The sequence below is a fragment of the Grus americana genome, chromosome 1 (assembly GCF_028858705.1).
Source record: "Grus americana isolate bGruAme1 chromosome 1, bGruAme1.mat, whole genome shotgun sequence".
Taxonomy (NCBI): Eukaryota; Metazoa; Chordata; class Aves; order Gruiformes; family Gruidae; genus Grus; species Grus americana.
Window position 1 is genome coordinate 40,101,287 of NC_072852.1, and position 20,073 is coordinate 40,121,359.

The 20,073-nt window shown below is 42.1% G+C and overlaps 1 protein-coding gene and 1 long non-coding RNA gene across 6 annotated transcripts in view; one reads left to right on the plus strand and one right to left on the minus strand.

Annotated features, from left to right (window-relative positions):
- Positions 1–2,112: 2,112 nt before the first annotated feature.
- On the minus strand, positions 2,113–9,035 carry LOC129214739 (uncharacterized). Its single transcript, XR_008579789.1, has 4 exons — positions 8,036–9,035; positions 7,624–7,736; positions 5,024–5,166; positions 2,113–2,389 (listed from the first exon to the last, which is right to left on the minus strand). It is a non-coding gene; the product is annotated as an uncharacterized LOC129214739 (long non-coding RNA).
- A 302-nt stretch (positions 9,036–9,337) lies between these two features.
- CPSF6 (cleavage and polyadenylation specific factor 6) overlaps positions 9,338–20,073 on the plus strand; it is a 31,303-nt gene continuing 20,567 nt past the window's right edge. For 4 of the 5 annotated variants that reach the window (XM_054846715.1, XM_054846734.1, XM_054846742.1 and 1 more), the window contains exons 1-2: positions 9,350–9,480; positions 17,710–17,919. In XM_054846715.1, coding sequence (XP_054702690.1) covers positions 9,421–9,480; positions 17,710–17,919 — 270 coding nt within the window. In that variant the 5' untranslated portion in view covers positions 9,350–9,420. Of the gene's footprint in view, positions 9,481–17,709; positions 17,920–20,073 lie in introns of all 5 variants that reach the window. The other variant, XM_054846751.1, reaches the window with a different exon arrangement.

Here is a 20,073-nt window from a genome sequence, read left to right on the forward strand (position 1 = left end):
GGAGGATTCACATCTAAAATGCACCGGGTTGCATCACCGAACGTCAAATTCAATACAAGACTATACTGCTTTGTGTTTAGACTGATGGGGCTCTGTTTTTTTTCCTACCTACTTCTTGAAACCAGCCTGCCCTTTCTGCTGATTCCTCTGACCGTTCTGCAGCTGACGGCTGCACTGCAAAGACAGCAGAGATTTACAGCTGGTTAATTCTCTCTTCCCAGTGAACTGCATTGTATGTCCTTCTCCTTTTTGCTTGTATTGTGAATGATTCCCCTGTTGGAATTTTTACTGAGCAACGGAAAACAAACCTTAAAGGAACACACGATAGTGTAGCTCACTGAGAGGTCATCTCACATAAAGACTAGTGTGAGTTGCTTGCGTCCCAGATGGGGCTTCCTAAGGATTTAATTCCACATCAGCAGGTTGAGTGTGATGCTGGGCGTTTTATTAAGCCTGTGTGAAAGCACATTACTGCTTGAAGGCACTCTTCGCTGAAAGTCCTTTGTTCAACGCATTTATAGAACGCGTAGCTGAAAAAAATGGCTATTTTTCATTGGGTATGACACCAGAACTTCTGGGGGGAAAAAAACAAACAAAACTTTAACAAACTAAAAGGCAGGCTAAGGTGCTAAGCGAGGCCATCGTTTCACAATTGTTTGGAACTGGCATAAACCAGAATTGCCACTGAAAGAGGTCACCCTGCCCTTCCCCTTGCGCACATGGCCGCTGCCACTCCCACCTGCTCACACAAAGGCTCATACGTCCTCATGTCAGCTTTATTCTTTTTATCGTGGTAATTTCGAGCCAGACCACTGCTCTGACCCAGTTTGCCATGGTCTACATGGGTTATGACTTTATTGCTAATCAAGAGAGTCCCAAGTGGTGCAGAGGGGCTTGTAGCTACTCATTTTACAGCTGGTCACCTCTGGAGAATGGCTTCTTCCTCCCCAGAAAAAAAACTGGTCCTCGGTCTTCTACAGATCACACATAGTGCCATTGTGGCCCTGAGACATAATTACTCTTTTGTGTGGGTTTTTTCAGTTCAAAGAGTCTGAAAGAATGGGATGGCCGTGTTGCAGCTTACCAGGAGAGGTTTTTTATTGCATGAAGCAGTGGGTATGTGTTGCACGCTGTCTTACAATGTGGGCAGGGTGGGGGCTGATAAGGATGCAGTAAATTTGGGGGACTGTGTAGGACACAATGACCCAGAATTAGTAAAGGGTCATCCATCCTGCCCAGTCAGGGGGATCCTGGAGTGAACTATATCATCAGCCTGCCCAGGCACAAAGAGGAGGCAGGAGAAGGAAGGGTTGCAGAAGGGCAGCTCCTTTTCCTCCGGTGGCAGTGTCCACCTCAAGTGCCTGGAGGACTTCAACTGGTCTTGGAGGGACATCATGATTCTCATGGCAGTGATGTTTAATAAACTGATCTTAACAAAAGGGAATGTAATTCCAAGGAGTTAAAAGCTGCTGAGTCAGCTTTGGCATACGTAAAAGAAAGGTGGGCACTGGTGGGCTTTAGGTCAGAAAAGAAATGGATCAGGGCTCTGGTTTACTGCCTAGGGCAGAGCGGCCGAGACTGTACCGGGGACCAGTCCTTGTCCATAAAAGTTGTTGCAGGTCATCTGTGTGAAATTATATGACCGTCATACTGAATCTTCACATGCTCAAGTTTGGGCAGAGAGTATCATTTGGAGTGTGTGCCAGTAGACAGCAACGTTAATGTCTCTGCTGAAAAAAAAAAAAAGAGTTTATCTTCAGAGCCATTCATTTTTAGTTGCCAGGGAAACAGCCATTAGAGCCATTTTATATCTGGCTGACAAACCCCATGTTTTCTGATCCTGCTTTTCTCATTTCTCTGGCTTTTCTTTCTTTTTTGTTGTTCTTTCATGTCTGATTTTTATTTCAATGCAAAATGTCTAACAGAAACATAACTTCTACCTGAAACACAAATATAGATTTATTATTTTTGTCTATGAAATTCTCCATTGCTCCTCATATATACGTGCTCAGTTTATAATAAAAATACCTATTTCTAGTTAAAACTCAACCAAACAAAAGGAATAAAGACACACACAAAACAAAATTACAGTTATAGATATTTTTCCTTTTCTGTTGCAATAAAGTGAGTATCAGATTAACATTAGGATGATATCTCCCTTCTAATGAATCTAATATAAATTCTCATTTATTCTCTTAGTTTGCTCATTTTCTGTCATCCCAGATGGGTTACAAACACAAAACAGAAGTTTGCATTTACTTGCATTTTAAATGACTCAAATTATATAATTTTTGTGATTGTTTTCATTCATTGAGGTCTTCTTCCAATATTTCTGAAATTTTCTACTTCTTTTTTACTGCTTTAGTGATGATATCTTATGACTTCACACCTGCAGAAAGAGAAAATTAATGTTTGTAAAAATGTCCACTCATTCTGAGTAGCTCAAATACATGAAGGTGCTAAATTCCATCAGCGCTTACTAACTTCAGCTAATACTGCTGGGGCTGGCACTCTAGATTCCAGATTCTCACAAATTCAATAGATGGAAATCTGAGCCCAAATGTCTCCTTTGATTAAAATAAATATCATGGTATACCTACCTAACTTACAGAGAGAGAGTTAATGAAAATATTATAACATTTGCAAATTATATAATAAACTCAGATTTAAAGTGCTGGGAAAATGTAAAATAATTTTAAGTACTTCGTGTATTTTCTGTAACATAAAATGAAGTTGGGTTAGAACTGATTCAGAATGAGACCTTACACACCAGAAGTTAATTATTACATATGAATATTATTTATTCCTAAAATACCCTTAAAATTCCTTAAAAAATAACCTCATTAAGAGTAAGGAATACTTTTTTGCCACTAAGCTCTTAACAGCAAAAGCATGTTCTATTTAGACACATGAAAACAACACTGCAGCATTCCTCGAGAAGAGCCTTGAAAAACCCAACTTTGCTGCATTACAAGTATTCTGACGCTAAGTCTGATGGTGTCAGCTCACGGGTGCACACAGCTTTCATCAATTCATATTCTGCTCATTTGCTTCCCTTTGCTGTCTTTAAATCTAAGCCTTTGTCCTGTAAGAACTGTAAACAGTGCACACATAATTGTGATTTATGGTATGGGCAGCGGTTGACGGCTCCTCCTCTGGGGTGAGTCCCCTCCACCCTGAATTGTAGGACAGCAAGAAGCTGCCATGAGAGTCAGAGCAATGATTTATTCTACAGCATCCTCAAGACCAAACCCCCTGGCTGCCTGCGCAGCCTCATCCCCTCAGGGGATATTGGAAGGAAAACCTCTGAATCGCTGTCTGTTTCTGCAGGCAGGACGGCCCCTGAGAGAGCCACAGATGAGGGCTATCCTTGTTCCCTGTTGCCACAGAAAATGCCGTCCCAGCAGCAGGAGTGATGAGCTCCTGGAGGACACAGGCATGGGTGATGGGCATGTCCCCTCTGACCATCACTAACTGCTCACACGGACACCGCTCAGCACCGGTGCATCCCAGCCCTGACATTGCCAAACCCCCACTGTGCGCCTGGCTGGCCAGCTCTGTGCACCTGGGGGGGTGCTGGTTAAACCGTAACAGGGTGCATCTCTCACCACTGTCTCCCTTCTCCTCCCAACCAGCAAACACTGTCCTGGCTTTTGGCACCATATTTGAGCAGCCAGCAGTGCTGCCCAGAATGCATGAAAAGGGCGGGAGGCAGAGGGCAAAGTCTCCTTCCTCCTTCACACACTCTGCTTTGGCCCCCTGGTTTCACACCTTCTCTGTCCTTCCCTTTCTGTCTCTCTCCTGTGGTGGGGGACACCACAGTGCCAGTGCGCTGCAGGAGAAAGCCGGGGTATCGCTCCACAGAGCCCGCTCCCAACCAGATGGGTATCTAGTGCAGCCTGATCCCTGAGTGTAGATCAAAACCAGCGCAGAGCAGTCCACGCTCCTGGGGATGGCACGGCATTTCTTTAGGACAGGTACCACTGCATCCGCACAGCCCCCTTCCTCCCCGTCACGCTTTCAGCCAAGCCCTACCCACTGCACCAAACCTCTTTCCTCCCAGCTACGGATATGGGTATGGCCCACGCGCCTCCTCTCCTCTTGCCCCATCTCTTTTTCCTAGAGCACAGTAGCAGAAAATGATCAAAGTCACACACACGGCCTGCGTGGATGGGGCCAAGGTGCCGCAGGTGACAACATCCTCACTGGGATAGTCCTCAGGAGCGATTAAGTGGAGCTGCATAGACGTGGCTGAGGACCAGCGGGAGACAGGTTGGCATGCTGTCTGAATAAAGCTACATTGCTTCCCAGTTCCACACTAATTCTACTTATTTATAACACAGTAACGACAGATATTGCCACTCCTGAAAGCTAGTTTCGAAAAACCAAACCTGAACATTAGGCAGGAGGCTTCTCTTGTCTGAAACTGTATCTCTAAATAGCTGAACTTGAAAGAGAGGAAGCCCGGAGAACTGTGTTGTATCAACCTATGCTCAATGTGCTAAGGTGCAGGAGTGAATAGCAAAGATTTTTTTCAAATTCAGAGTGATTCCTGATACCAAAAGTAAACAGAAATTAAAAGGAAAAAAAAAATAACAGAAACCTATGCAATTAAGTTATCCTAGAGCTCAAATTCTTCAAAAATAATCAAAACCATCTGCAAGTGATCTTGATAGTTTTATTCCTATGTTTGTGTATATGTATAGCCCATTCAGATAAAGATATGTTTAATGCACTTAACATGTTTAGGAGGTTTCAGTCCATTTAGAAGAGGAGATTAACTGCAGAAAGGTATTGCAAAAAATAGATTAGTGTTCATCTTAAGAGTAAAAACGAATTTCAGAAGAGAGGTTTTTAAACAAAGAGAAAGTGAAGCTATCAAAAAAATAGCATGTGATTTAAAGCTGAAAATTCAATTTCATACTTTTTCTGGAGGCAACTGAGCCTTCTGATTAACAGCTCATATTGAAGTGGATTCAAACAGGGCAACTGAATATATTATCACCTCTTGCACTATACTTACCTTATCTAGTACACCTTTCTGCCTTGAGGGTTGGGAAACCCATGCCATTTGTGAATCATCTCCTAATTCCCCGTAATTTTCAACCTGGCTCTGAACCACAGAGTGAAGAGCTGAACCAGGAGAATGAGCAGACTGATGGGCAGCTGTAGCGGGCAGGAAAAAAAAGATGGAACGCTATGCTCACATGTATGAACCCAGAACAATTGAATACCTACAAAAACAACTCTGGGCAAGAGATGATTAATACCAGCTAATTTCCTCCAACAGCTGTGCCAGCAGGAGTTCTTGTAGATGGCCTTCGGATGCAGTTTCATGTTACACTTAATCCAACCTAACTGTGTGCCGCAAGAAAAAGAGGAGGTAATATTCCCCCTTTCCCAGCACAAGCTGTTGCCACCTTTGTTTAGGAATGGGAACATGACTGCCCCTTTCCTTCTCAGCCTGCAGTTACGTTAGAGTTAGTAAAACTTGCTCTTTTGGCCTTTGAAAGCAAGTACGCAGTCAAGGACTTGTGCCTATTTGCCAGCTCTTCCGGAATACAACATTTTTTCTCAGTTGTTGTCTGTGCAGTTTTATAAAATGAGGCAGTGGAAAAGACAATTTCTTACAGTTTAGAGTGTACAGACTTTTACCATTTGAGTTATTTTACTGGGAGAAAAACAATAAAAGAACGTGCACAGTGGCTCCAGGCAGCTTTGGAAAGATCAAAAGCTTCAGGACTACAACTAAAGAAACAAAACATATTCACTGGAGTTTGACTAACGTAGCTAGGATATAAGTTTATACAGCAAAACATACATTGCAGATCTCAACTAAGCTGAGACCTCTTCTAATTTTGAGTACTATCCTGATTAACACAGCATTTTTTATCTTCTATCTTATCTTTTCACGTTGTCGTCTATAACATTACTGCATGAACAGTTTACTATGATATTAAAATAAACATTTGAAAATTCCTGTACCATTCTCAGTCTCGATTCCTCAGGGAAATTTCTAACATAAATTTATTTTTTTAATATAAAGATATATTTTTGCTGTGCTGATGCAAGCAAAATAGATTACTTTTAAAAAACATTTTTATATTGAAACTGGTTCTGCCACTCTTACCTATAGTAATACATTTAAATGTATTTTGAAGTAATCACATACAATACAAAGGAGCGGGAAAAGCGCTCTCCTCCCCTTTGTCTTGCAGCAGCAACATCCTAATAGAAAAGGCTTTGAAAGACCTTCGAGAGGAAAGCATGGAGAGGTCTTGCGGGCTACCACCACATGTGTCATAAGGTTCTCAGAGCACCAGCTGCTGCTTTTATGTTCAAAATGAGGATTATACTTGAATTTGCATCATTACAGCACAAGAGACCAAAGGAGCAATACACAAATAAGCTCTTGCGGATCCATGAGAAACAGGGACTTAACGTATATGCCACTTTCTTACGTAGAGCTGCCAGTGTCCCTTTTTCCTCCTGCTTTTGGTATCAAGGGAGCTCCAGCTGTTGCTGTCAGATGAAAGAATATCCCATGGTGTGAAAGAGGAACTGATGGAAGACACCAGTTCATCTGCTGCCACTTGTTCTCATGGTGGGCTATGGGTTTGGAAGGTGTGCAATTACTTCACAACCTGTGGCTTTTGCTGTCCCAAACAAACCGTACCAGGATTCTTCTCCCAGGCCAGGCTGTACCACCGATAACTCTTTCTCTCATGACCACATTTCTATTTCAGCCCACGCTCCACCTCAGCCTTCTGAACTTTACTGGGTGAAGGCAACATACGATCTAAATAATTTTGATGTGTACAAAATACAAAGCATTAACATTTTCACTAGAGTGTGTCAACTCTGAAGTTGCTCCACGGAGAGATAATGATTCACAAAGAAGCTATTGCTGACCACAAGAAAGATGAAGACATATTTAGTAAGTCTACTCAGGAAAAGAATGAAAACACAGCAGAAAATAAACAGAACAGCTTGCATAATATTTAGTCTCCTACGCTGTTTACAGAATTTGCTTAATGATATGTATACAAGAACAAAAATTATCATAGTTTATTCTGTAAATGCCTGTGGGCAATAAATCTAGCAAGTCAAACTATTCAGAAAGGCTCCAAAGTAGAAAAGCCCCCTGAACATGAAACACAGCGCAGGGGGAGTCCAAGGGCTTCATTGATCACCCTTCATCATCTTAAAGAGCAAAGAAGAGGCTGATGTCTTTTTCTGCCTCTTCAAAGACCCCCGGCGGGGTCCTTCAAATGCTAGTGGCAATCCCTGAGGTCGTTTTTGAGGTGACGATAATGACTTTCTCATTCATATTTAATTTCCTTGCCCTTTTAAACATCATTACAATCTGTGCATAACTTCTTTAGATATTCAGGCACATATAAAACATTCCACTGCACACAACCTACTATCTCCTGTGAATTTTTCTCTGATCATTAGGATAGCAAGGGTTAAGTCTTCTTGACTTCAGTAACTGTGTTCAGCACGGCCAGAAGTATTAACTGTCACAGTGCTTCATTTTGTTCTGTAGAAGACTAGCCATTAAATCAGTTCATCGTTAAGCAAACACGTGAAGCCAATTAAATCTCAACACTTTTACAGTACCTGTATAGGCTGTGGGAAATCCAGAAGAAAAGTGAATCTTCCTTGCAAAACCAATGAATCATTTCACTCACATACGACTTGCGCATTCATAGATGTGAACTTGTACTTTTAAGCTGCAATCAAATGTAGTATTATCAATCATAATTGTAACCAACACTAAAATTTCAATTAAGACTTTTTGTTTGTTCCTATCATCTCTAAAATATGGGGTTTTTTTCAGGTGCTACTCTGAACTTTTCCAAAGGGTAAGGGATCTGCTAGTTCCTCTAACCAGGAGACTCCAATAGTTGAAAACAAACTCAATTACAGGGTTTCTGTCTTCCAGAATTATTAACACCAGGAACGACACGAGAGATCTGCAGCTGATAAATTTAATGTGCCACAGGCTGGATAAGAACTCCAGGAATAATACCTAAGCATCTCCACGCCTGAGGCATATCTGGCCTGTTGGCAGGTGTGCTCCACAGCATATCCCTTGTTGTGGTTCTCTGATTTTTCAGCTCTTTTCTGGTCTGTTCATCTTTCCTTCCAATGGAGACTACAGCATGGGGCAGCAAGATAGACAGGGAGGGTCTGTACCCAAGTCCTGGACCCAACATGAAGTCAGGACAGTTTGGGATGTAGATACTGATCCAGGAACTGGGAAGTACTCCCAGTGATGGAAAAAGAAATTTTGAGTCAAGCTAAAAATAACACTTAGCATTCTTATTCCTTGCAATGATGTTTTCACATTATTTTAATTCAGTCTGGGAAACACAAGCTTCTTATTGTCAGCTCACAATAAGGTAAAAAAAGCAGCTTTATTTTTGGATCTGCAACATAATGTACAACTCAGAACATAATCTATGATGTAGAACATTGTGAACATGGTGTTCCAGGAGATGCTGTTTTTAAAATCACCTGGAGATTAAACGCAGATCTGGCTAATAGGCACATTCGTTCAAAAATAATTTCAAGCTGTCTTTGCAACCCTAACAATTCCGAATGCATTAAAAAAAAATACATCTTGACGCTAATTATCTTCACTTTGTGATGTTAAAATTGAGCTCTCTAACAGCAGATTACTTCAGAGTCCGGCTACAGACAGAACAGCGTGTGCTTGTTCGTGTCCTTTCTGCACATTATACTGCGCTCCTGAGCCCAGCATGTGCATCCCCAGTTTGAAGACGCAGCACCCCGCTTCATTTTACAGATGTTAATTAAAGTCCTTGGCTATTAAGCAATCAAGTGCTCTGCTGGAGCACTTTCCTCAGAGCTGAGCCAGTGAGAAACACGAGTTAAGCACCCAGCACAACGGGCATGAGCCCCATCCCCGGAGACAAAGAGCCCCCGAGAGCTGCCCCGCAGCACACCCGGTACCAGGCGGGCCCAGCACCGCCGTCCCCGGGCGCCGCGCGCCCCTGGCAGCCCGGGCTCCCGCCGTCCCCTCGCACTCTGAGGCGCCGCGAGCCGGCGGCCTAACGTGGCCGGGAAGGGAAGGGAAAGGAAGGCAGGCGGCGAGGCCTGGAGGCGGAAGCGGCCCTTGCGGATGGTGAGCGGCAAGCGTCCTGGGGCGGGCCGGCCCGGCCCCACCGCCCGGGGGCCAGCCCCGGCGGGGCGGGGCTGGAGCAGAGCGGGACGGAGCAGTGCCCCCAGGCAGCCGCCACTTCTGCAGCTGCCGGAAGCTCCCCCCCTCGCGCGGAAGTGACGCCTCGTGCCCCACCCCCTCGCTCCCTCCCTCCCCCTCCCGGCGGCGGCGGCGGCGGCTCCAGAGCCGGGCGCGGCTGGCGGCGGCCCGAGGCGCGGCCGGGCGTGATCATGGCGGACGGCGTGGACCACATCGACATCTACGCCGATGTGGGCGAGGAATTCAACCAGGTACGCGCGGCCGACGGGTACGGCGCGGCGCGGCCCCTCCCCTCCTTTCCCTTCTCTCGCCCGCTTTCGCCGCCGCGCCGCCTGCAGGGCCCTCAGCGCGGCGGCCGGGCCGCGCCGCCATTGTTCGGCTGGCTCCACCGCCAGGCTTTCCCGCCGCCGCCGCCGGACTGCGCGCATCTGCTCCCTCCGCTCGGTGGGACGGAGATGGGGTGGGGAGAGGCCGCGCCTCGGGCCCGGCCCAGCCCGCGGGGGGCTATCGGGGCCCGGCTTGGCGGGGAGCGCCGCGCCGCTCGGCCGCGGTTTTTGAGGGGAGGCTGCTAGCGGGAGAGGCCACAGTGCGCCGGGATTGAGCGCTTTTCCTCTCTCCCTTGTCAAGTGCCTGCGCAGGAGTGGCTCCAGATCCCTCTCCCGCCCCGGCGCGGAGGAGGCCGTAGAGGACGGGACCCTCCCGGATGCGGTGGGGAGAGCAGCAGCTCCTTCCCGGCCGTGGCGGCGGAGGGGAAATAGTGCTATTGTTCGCAGATGAATAAAAAAGCCGCCGAGCGGTAGCAGTTTCTCGTCCGCTCTTTGCGGGGGAGGCAGAACTAGTGCAGCTTTATTCTGCAGCACTGGAGAAACTATCTTACTTTTTATTTGATTTTTTTTCTTTAATTCGTTATTCTTGTCGTTAAAAAAGTCACATAGCTGTTCTTTAGAGCAGGAGCTCTCTTTTGGTGAGGAAATGTGAATGGAATAAACAGAACTTCCCTGAATTACAAGTAGTCCACTGCTCTAGTTCTTTTTTTACCCCTCATCTTTCCCAAAAATCCGTGTGCCTCCTTTCCTACCGAAACCTGACGTTCACATCAGTTTTGTGTGCCATCTGTCCTGTTTGTGATTCTTGCACTTCTCCAGGTTGTGTTGCCCCAGATTGCATTGTTCCTGCCCTAGAACATAAATAACTGGGAACAACTGCACTTTCACATATTTACTGGGCTTACTGAGTGATGCCCAATTGTATGCCTGCCCTACAGAGGACTAGGAAATAGGTAATAGGTTATAAAAGTCACAGTTAATTTGGATTGCATCTTATAACTATCCCAGGAAACTTTAGTTCTTTATATATTTATTGATAAAGTAATTCAGGAGATGAGTAATCTCATAAAGGTAGACTATAAAAGAATGCCATACCAGATAGCAGATGATGGAGAGGACTGATTTGCTCTTAGTTTGTCTACATGTGAAGGTTTCTCCCTTGCAATTGAAGACCCGTTACATGAATTTAAATGGGAGTGAACCCTAGCACAATTACCATTTAGCATAAGAGTATGTCTCTTTAGTTTCTTTAATAACTTGGTTTTGTCTTAATCAGTTCCAGATAACAAATCAAGCTTCTCAGAAAAAACTAATTTGAATCCAGTAGTGTTTGTATAAATTCATGTGTGCAGAAGCCCTCAGCATAGAGTAGTTTTGTGCTGTGAGTATAGTGCAGACAGGTACTGCCAGAACAAAAGTGATGGAGTTTCACTTACACGGTCCTGGTCTGCTCAGGTTACGGTTAATATTGATATTCCCAATAGCCACTGTGCAAGGAAGGGTAGTGGTACAGATGAGAGTCTTGTGAATTTGGTTTAGCTTATTCCAGCAGTCAGGAGACCCTTTTGCTCTTTTTGCTTTATTCACTCCAGTTGCTCTCCTGCTGGGCCTGCGTTTCTGCAGTCTGCTTCCTCAGTTTGTGAACCTTGCAAAGTGTAGGGCAGAAAAGTGAGAAGAGGCTTGTGCCCCCGTTCCCTCAGCTTGGCTTTGGTTTGGTTTTTTCGTTGGTTTTCTTTTTCTTCAAAATTTTGCTGTTCATTCTTTTCCAAGTTCCATTTTTGGTGACTTTCACTTTGTCTCAGGACCTGCTCAGTTGAACTATATTACTTTAAAATTGAAAGTTTTACTGGGAGAGATTGACACCTCTGTGCTTTCCCATTTCCTTCTGTCAAGTGCAAAAGAAGGCTGGTTGTTACTGTCTACAGTATTATGTGAAGAAGGTCTAGAAGCTTCTATTCATGAATACTGTTTCTGATTTGAAGCTGACAAATTGATAAGAAGGGACATGGTTTTGCATATCTGTGAATGGTTGAGGATGACAATTGAGAAAATGCTGTAGGGAGAAAGTGATTTGCATTATTAATTTGTTTATGTAGCAGACATTTTACGGAACACCATATTGGTAAGGAAAATTTGCTTTATGTGTAAAGCAATAAGCTATTGGTTTTGGATTGTGTTGTGCTACATTAATTTGACGTACCAATATTTGTTTCAGTTGCACTGTAAGAACCCTTTCCACTAGTTTTGCCAGTAGCAAGGACTGAAGAATATACTGTGTAGCTTTGTCATTCTCCTCTGTAGGTATAAATACAGTTATACTGTAAGCTAGGACAAAACTTTTGTTTGCATCTGTAGCAAATGGGTCATTTAGGACTTGTAGCTGGATGAGCTTCCCTTCATTGTTTTGGGCCTCAAGTACTCATCCTTGAGGCTCTTCAGGGATTTTTTTTTTTAATGCCTTTTTCCAGGAGAAAGGGGGGTAGGGATGTTCCGCTTGATTAGCGCTAAATGAACCGTAGGTTGTAAGGGTGAAATAAAGACCACAGAGCCATGAGTTTACAAGCTGGCTAAGATGGATGACAACTGAGAACTGTCTCGGGGTGTATTTAGTTTTGGTTGTGATGAGCTGGCTAACTTGAAGTCAGATCTTTTTAGTGAAAATGCATCTTTCCCATTCCATCTGGAGCTCATCAAAACTATGTCTGTCTGTGTTGCTTCTTACCCTTTCATTAACTTAGTGTTCATCATAATCATATTCTTTCCTTGGGCTTACAGCTTTACTCAATTTGGGTCCCACCAGTTTTGTTTTTTTTTTTTAAATTGTGCTTTCTTCCCCCTTCCCCCCCCCCCGCCCCTTTTTTTTGTGAATGTGGTTGAGTCATTTTTCATTTTCTTCTTCTAAGCTGGCTTCCCCATCCAGCGGTCTTTCATATTTATTTAAAATCTCATTTTGAGAGAGTCTCATAAATGTAATACTTCCTGCATACATTGCCTGTGACCTGTAAGAAATAGGTATGGCATGGCATATTTTACTTTGACCATCTCCCTACACGTTCTACATCTTGCTCTTCAAGAAAAAGAGATTGCTGCACACACGAATTGCATTACCTGCATACAAATAGCTGAGGCTGGCATTCTCTGGATGGCAGAAGACCACACTAAGATTAGGGGCGTTTTAGCAAATACTAGGGTGTGTTTTTGTATACAGAAACCTAGAGTATCAGTGCATGATACTGAAATAATGAGGAGCCTGTGCGTGAGGCCAGCTTGGGTCTGACTCAAGGTTGCCTGCAACTTTGGCCAGCAAACTGAGTTACTTTCCTGCAGTCATCCAGATGTGACCATGCATTGTCAAGTTCTCTGAAGCTCTGATCAGCTTTGCATTTTCCAAGGTTTTTTTCCCCACATACACACATGCATTTAATTAAACAATAAAAACCTGTTCTTGTTATACATATGTATATGTATAAAAATCCCAACCAAACAGAGCATACAAAACAATTTAAAGATCTCTTATTTTAATGCTGTGGGAAAAGCGCTTGCTTTGTTTGTACTCTGAGTACACTTGCATAGTTGCATTGTGGATACGTCTAAACGTGCATGTAGTGTTCCAGTTTGATATTTAAATGATAACAAATTAGAAATGAAAGAGTTTTGACTTTGTATTTTGTAACTGGATAATAAAAGTGATTTAGATGGAGTAAGCAGCAAAGAGGCTAATTACCTGAAAACCTGTGTGGCTACAGATTCTTAGGAACGTGTTAGTTACTCTCTTGACATCTTGTCTATAACAGAGAGAGGAAAATATTTTTTGTGTAATAAATAATAAAAGCTAGCATTTAATGGCCACATAAACCAGGTTATTAAAAACTGCCTTTATATCAGGAAGACAGTTGTCTCATTATGGGAGGGGATGGACACATTGTGGTATACTAAATTTCTGCTCAGAAGGGCAGAGCTGTCCTGGTCATAAGCAACATAAGCTGGCAGACCTGCATGTATTATAAAATGTACGTGCAATACCTTATTGCATATGTATTTCGTCAGTTCTGTTGATCTGCTGACAGGGGCCTAGGGAAGAGATAACTTTTGTATGTTTGCAAATATCAAACTACAAAGAAAACTTGAGACCATCTCATCTGGTGCCTCTTAGCTTTGTCCTAATGCAAACAGCGATCCTACCTACATTTAATTTATACTTTTGACTACTTGTGAATTTTTAGTTACTCTGTTTGACAAGGGATCAGATTGCATAAATTTTAGTGGTGTAGAGTTGTAGAGCCGAGAGTGTTTGGGCATGTAAGTGTGCTTGTCCACCGTGGTGGGTGTTTCTGCTGTAGGCAGCATGCTATTTTAGAAACATCAAAGGCCTGATGTTTTGTTAAGGTTCCAGTCTGTGTGTTCAGACAGCTAATTGAAATCAGAAAGATTTTTGCTTATCTCTTTAACTTCAGGACCTACAAACTTGTTTTAAAGTGAGTATGCTAACATATATTTGGAGGTTTTGATCACGTATGTTGTAACTTGAATGAAAAAAGTGATAAGGGAGAAGCTGAATAATTTGCTTTTTCTTATATGAATGTTTTTTTCAGAAAAAATAGCAGAATTTTTTTTCATGACGTTTTATTTACATTACTGATTTTTTTTTTTAACATCTTCTGGGAAATGTAATTTAGTGGTCAATTCTTAAATTTAAGAGTTGTGCAGAAAAAGCAAATCTCAGAGATGTATATACAGTTTAAAGAAATTTTATTTAAAAACCAAACCAAAACAAACAGCTGTTTGTAAAACAGTATTTGTAAAGGGAGTGACCAGTTCTCTGCAACTCAGAGGAGTTTGGCTGCTAAGTTCCAAAAAGAAATAATACACTTAATTTGTCCCTTCTGGACATGACCATCATGTTCCATGTGTTTATGGCTTCCATATTTGAATGTTGCAAAACACTGCAAACAGTAATCAAAATGCAAAATATTGAGGAAGGGCTAAGTAACTGGAAATGTAACAGCTAGTCTGGCATGAATCTTTGAGAGCATATCTTTTCAGTACCCTTTTTATTCACCCAGTCCCACTTATTAGCACAGAATGTGGAATTCCCTGAGTAAATGATTTAGTATTTCAGACTGTGGTCTAGTTAAAACATGGGCTTTGGAAATGCATAGCTACACTGAGCTTGTTGTAGAGGGGGCCAAAATAACGATGCTGATTTTATTTCATAGCATGTTTATCTGTAAGATTGTGAATTACTATAATTGAGCAGAAATAATTTCTCTTTGTGCTTGATGGTCTTCTGTTAAGGAAGAGGTGAAAAACAATTCCTAATCCAGGCTGAGCACTTGTTGAAATAGCTAAGACTAGAGAAGTAATGCTTCCTGTATGCTTTTTCTTAATCATATGCATCTGGGAAAGAAGGGTGTGTTTAAGTAAGTTTTCATGGTACCCATATGAAGGAGGAAGAGTTGTTGGATCTTGTGCAACAGCCATCGGACACCTCTCTCCCATCTACACTTGCAGTTGCTGACTCAGATCTTTCTTAATCACTTAACCACACTTAACCTTGTTGACAGACTGGTAACTGAATTAATTCCATGCTGGCTGCAAAACCAGCACGATGTAAGAAGAGATTATGGTGAGCAACACCAAGTTTTCTGTTGTGTCTTTATTGACTTAAATTAAGGCACTGATGCTATCGGGCACTTTGGGCCCCTCAAAAGTTACGGGCAGACTGCGCTGCCCTGATAATTCTCTTCCTCCTTTGTTGGTAACCTAAAGCCTATGTGATAGAAATTTGATCTGTTTGAGAGGAGTTTCTTGCTGCTACAGAAGTGCAGCAGAGCTGTAGTCTGCTTCCTACTCTGGTATTTTGGCAATGGTGACCTCAGCCTTCTCGGAGTGATAGGTTAGTGTAGATCTGCTGTAAGACTGGTGGCTGCTTTTTTGGATCTGTCTACCAAGACTGAATTCTGCTTCCCTCAAGTCATCATCCATACACACACAGATGACTAGAATTACTGCATGTTTAGTAGAGGATTTCCTTAATTGCCTTGTGACATCACCCTTAATCTTGCTGTAAGATGTCATGTTTCAGCTTGTCCCAGGCAGTTCTTTGAACCTACTTTCATTAGCTGTGATGACAGGAGGAATCAAACTGAGATGGCGAATTGAACAGACTAGGTGAAAATACAAAACCCTTACTTAATTTAATGATGATAAACTCACCTTAAGAGAGATGAATTTTCCGTTGAAGCTTAGGGTAGATGGGGACAGCGCAGTTTACTGACGATCAAATCTACTTGATTGACAATGCCAAAACTTACCTTATCTGGTGTGGTGGGTTTTTTTGTTTTGTGTTTTTTATTTTTGTTGATACTCTCTCTGCGTGAGTAGCAGTTGATAATGTTTTCATATTTTCAAGACATCTGATGATGGTTGTGGATATATTGGGTTTTCAACTGTGATTGCTAGCTTTGCAGCCTGTTTTTTGTGGAATCCAATTTGATTATCTCTAGTTGCCGTATCTGGTACTTTGGACTATTCTATCTAGGATGCTTGTGTGGGTTTCTAGATACAAATTCACAAGATAGTGGATCCTAAATATCTCTGATATCAAAATCTGGTGAGGTGGTTTCTGTTCTGGATCAGGGTGGAAGAGTCCAGGAACCCTCCGCAGGCTTTGGAAGTCCAACTTTTGCATGTGGCAAAGCAATGTGTGAAAGTTAATATAAAAGCTGGAGGTTAACATTAAACACTGCTAGACTTCTGAGCTTTGTAAGACCACTGTTGTTCACTGACAAGTTACTGCCTTCCTGTCAGAAGACATTTAGATGGTGCGCCTCTCACGCGGATTGGGCTGTTCTATCATAAGTGATTGCTAGGGTAGTAAAAAAGGATAGCAGCAGCCCATTGTGGAATTGATCACCATTGAATATGATGAGTGACAGTATATAAGATGAAAAATGGCAAGTATCAAAATAAGTCTTTGTTTTAAAAATAGTTCCTTAAGGCAACCACCCAGCTTCACATTTGGAATTAAGCTTTGCATATTTTTGTGAAGATTATTATCATTTACAGTCAACATATTTTACCTTTCTCTTAATTGTCTGTCTTCTGTGATGACAGTACAGCTCTCTCTGTAATAAAAAGTAACACATCAGTAGATGGAGGCAATTGGTGCTCAGGCCCCTCTGTCTACCTAACACGCTGTTTGCATGGTCTACTTCAGACTAAATTTAGTCTGGCCTTTTGGACCAAAAATTCCTACCACACTTAGGATTCAAAGCTGTCTGAAGGACCACTGATTGATCTTGACCCATCTGTTCCCATTTAGCCAGTAGGATGCAGTTGTTGAGCACATGAAGCAGAGCTGCTGGAAAGAAACTCTCATTTCCATTCCCTCTGAAAGGAATCTAGTTCACTTGGCCAGAACTGTGCTGTAACCTGTACCAACCCAAGGGAGAAGGGAGCGATTCACTCCAAAACCTCACGATGCTTTTCTGAACCAAAATGTTCCAGAGGCAGCTGTGACGCTGTAGAATAATCCCTCTGTAGCCCATGAATAAATAAATATATAATAAATACAAACCCTTGGGTTTATTAAATTTAATGAAGCAAACCAGAATTCTGTCCCTGTCTGGCCCTTCTGTGAATAAGGAGATTAAAAATCATGTTAGGAATGCAGTAGAAATCTGAAAGATATAATGTTGTGTTTGTCAGTAGGGCTCTTCTTGAAGCTTGATCTGTTCACTCCACTAAATGTTTTGATGGAAAAAAGATTTGCTTGAGAGTGGATGTTAGCCTCTTACTTTGCACGTTACTCATATTTGCTCATGTCTCTAGTTCTGGGAGTAGGGCTTGTAGGATTTTTGCCCTTGTGATATAAACAGAAATCCAAAAGTATTGCAAAACAGTGTCCGGAAGTATTTTTGTGGATTCCCCCCCCCTCCAAGTGTCAATTTAGAATATAATAGAAGTCATAAGAATTTTGTATACTTTAGTGTGGCTGAAACTGGGGGTTAGCTTTTCAGCAGGGATGTTGCGTAGGTGTTGGATCAGACTGACCACGTCTGTGGAATGTGGCAGCTGTTGCAGTGCTTTGTTTCAAGTAAATTTTACGAGTGTTTAACGTTAAATATAATCAAGGTGTCTTTTGTATTTCAGGAAGCTGAATATGGTGGACATGATCAGATTGATTTATATGATGATGTAATTTCTCCATCTGCAAATAATGGAGATGCCCCAGAAGATCGTGATTACATGGATTCTCTCCCACCATCTGTTGGGGATGATGTAGGTAAAGGAGCTGCACCAAATGTTGTCTATACATATACTGGAAAAAGAATTGCCTTATACATTGGAAATCTTACTTGGGTAAGTATTTTATTACTGTTTAGGTGGTAGCCAGGAATTTTAAAATTATGAACGTAGTTCTTTGTAAATATTTTGGCTTTAAATTTGTTTTATATGAAATATTAAGAGTACAGCAAAGCAAGTGGGTTTTGGTTGGATTTTTTTTTCTTTTACCTGAATTAGTAAGCCTGTCTGGAGCTGTCTTGATGACCAAAAAAATGATGAAATCTTCAGTAAATATGAACTTTAAAGTTTCTTCTTGTGTTTTAAGTGTTACGAAGGGATATTTGTGCTACCATCTTATTAAGATTTTCAGAGAACTGAATGAAAGAGGAGAACAAGCTTAAACTATCAAATTATGCCTGCAGATACTTTATGGCTACTGAATGAACCTGGGTTTTTTCGTAGAATCATAGAATGGTTTAGGTTGGAAAAGACCTTTAAGACCATCAAGTCCAACCATTAACCTAACACTACCAAGTCCACCACTAAACCATGTCCCTAAGCACCACATCTACATGTCTTTTAAATACCTCCAGGGATGGTGACTCAACCACTTCCCTGGGCAGCCTGTTCCAGTGCTTGACAGCCCTTTCAGTGAGGGAATTTCTCCTAATATCCAACCTAAACCTCCCCTGGCACAACTTGAGGCCATTTCCTCTTGTCCTATTGCTTGTTACTTTGGGAGACCAACCCCCACCTGGCTACCACCTCCTTTCAGGTAGTTGTAGAGAGCAATAAGGTCTCCCCTCAGCCTCCTTTTCTCCAGACCAAACCACCCCAGTTCCCTCAGCCGCTCCTCATTAAGACTTGTGCTCGAGACCCCTCACCAGCTTCGTTGCCCTTCTCTGGACATGCTCCAGTACCTCAATGTCCTTCTTGTAGTGAGGGGCCCAAAACTGAACAGAATACTTGAGGTGTGGCCTCACCACTGCTGAGTACAGGGGGACGATCACATCACTAGTCCTGTTTCTGATACAAAACTATTTCTGATAGTAAACCCTTGCTGAAGTTTTTAGTTTAAAAAGGAACTGGAAGATTGTGTGGGATTTTCTTGTAATTACTTTTCACCTTTTTCCAAGTCCTTTTTCCACTTCCCTTTTTCCAGGGCAGTGACTCTTGCGATAAAATGGTTTTCAGGTATTTGCCTTGAGGTTTATTTCTGTAGTCCTGGGAGTAACCAGTTTGGGATAACTCACTGAACTGTAGTTGCCCTCAAGACAGTTACTTTTGTTAGAATTAAAGCATTTTAAAGTCAACTGCAGTTAAGCAAACAAAGTGCGAGAGCTGGTCAGTAGCTGAATTAGCTGGAGTTTATATCTGTTTACCTGAAATAAAGTTCTTCCAACCCCATGCATGAAAAGTTCTCATTCAAGATTTTTTCCCCTGAATTTCTTACTAGTGCTAAACTTGGAAAATAATGCTTTATGGGGGCTTAGGTGTTTTTTTCATTACTTATTACAGTATCGTAATTTCAGGAGCTAAGAGGTATGTAAAGGAATATTGACTTAACAGTTCTATCATTCTAAAATACATGAATGGAGTCAGTAAAATGCACATGAATTAGCTGAACTCATTCAAGTCAAATGTCACAATTTCTAAAACAGGTGGCCCAATGTGCAGCAGTTTAGCTATATTGCTCATTATTTGGCTTCACAAATGAAGTTATCCACAAAAAGTGCATTTATTTACTTTAGCATTGCTGTTGTGTTTTTCTTTGTGTTTAGCTCTCAGGAAAGTAATTTGTTGAATTTATGAAAGAAACCTGGATTTGAGAGAGATCACATAAGTAGTTCAGAATCTTGAAAGCCTGCTTTGCACTTCCCATATGAAATTTAAAGAGGTGATGGAGTTACAGAAGTAGAAAGAAAACTATAAGTATTGGTATATTTGTGTAACTTCGGATATGAGTGAAATTGTTAAATGTTACATAGTAATTACTAGGAAGTTACAGCAAGTAGGTTTGTTTACATGGACGCAGTTGCTTCTAACCACAGTTTCTGTACTAGTTTCACTTCTTTTGTCTGTAAATCCTGCTGGTTTTGTGCAAATAATAAACTCATTAGAGTTCTCATAAAGAGCACCTGGTTAATATGGCATTTAAAATTGACTTTCCTGTGGAAAGAATAGAATCAGTGGGAGAAAAAAATGGATCAATTGTGGAAAAAGTAACAG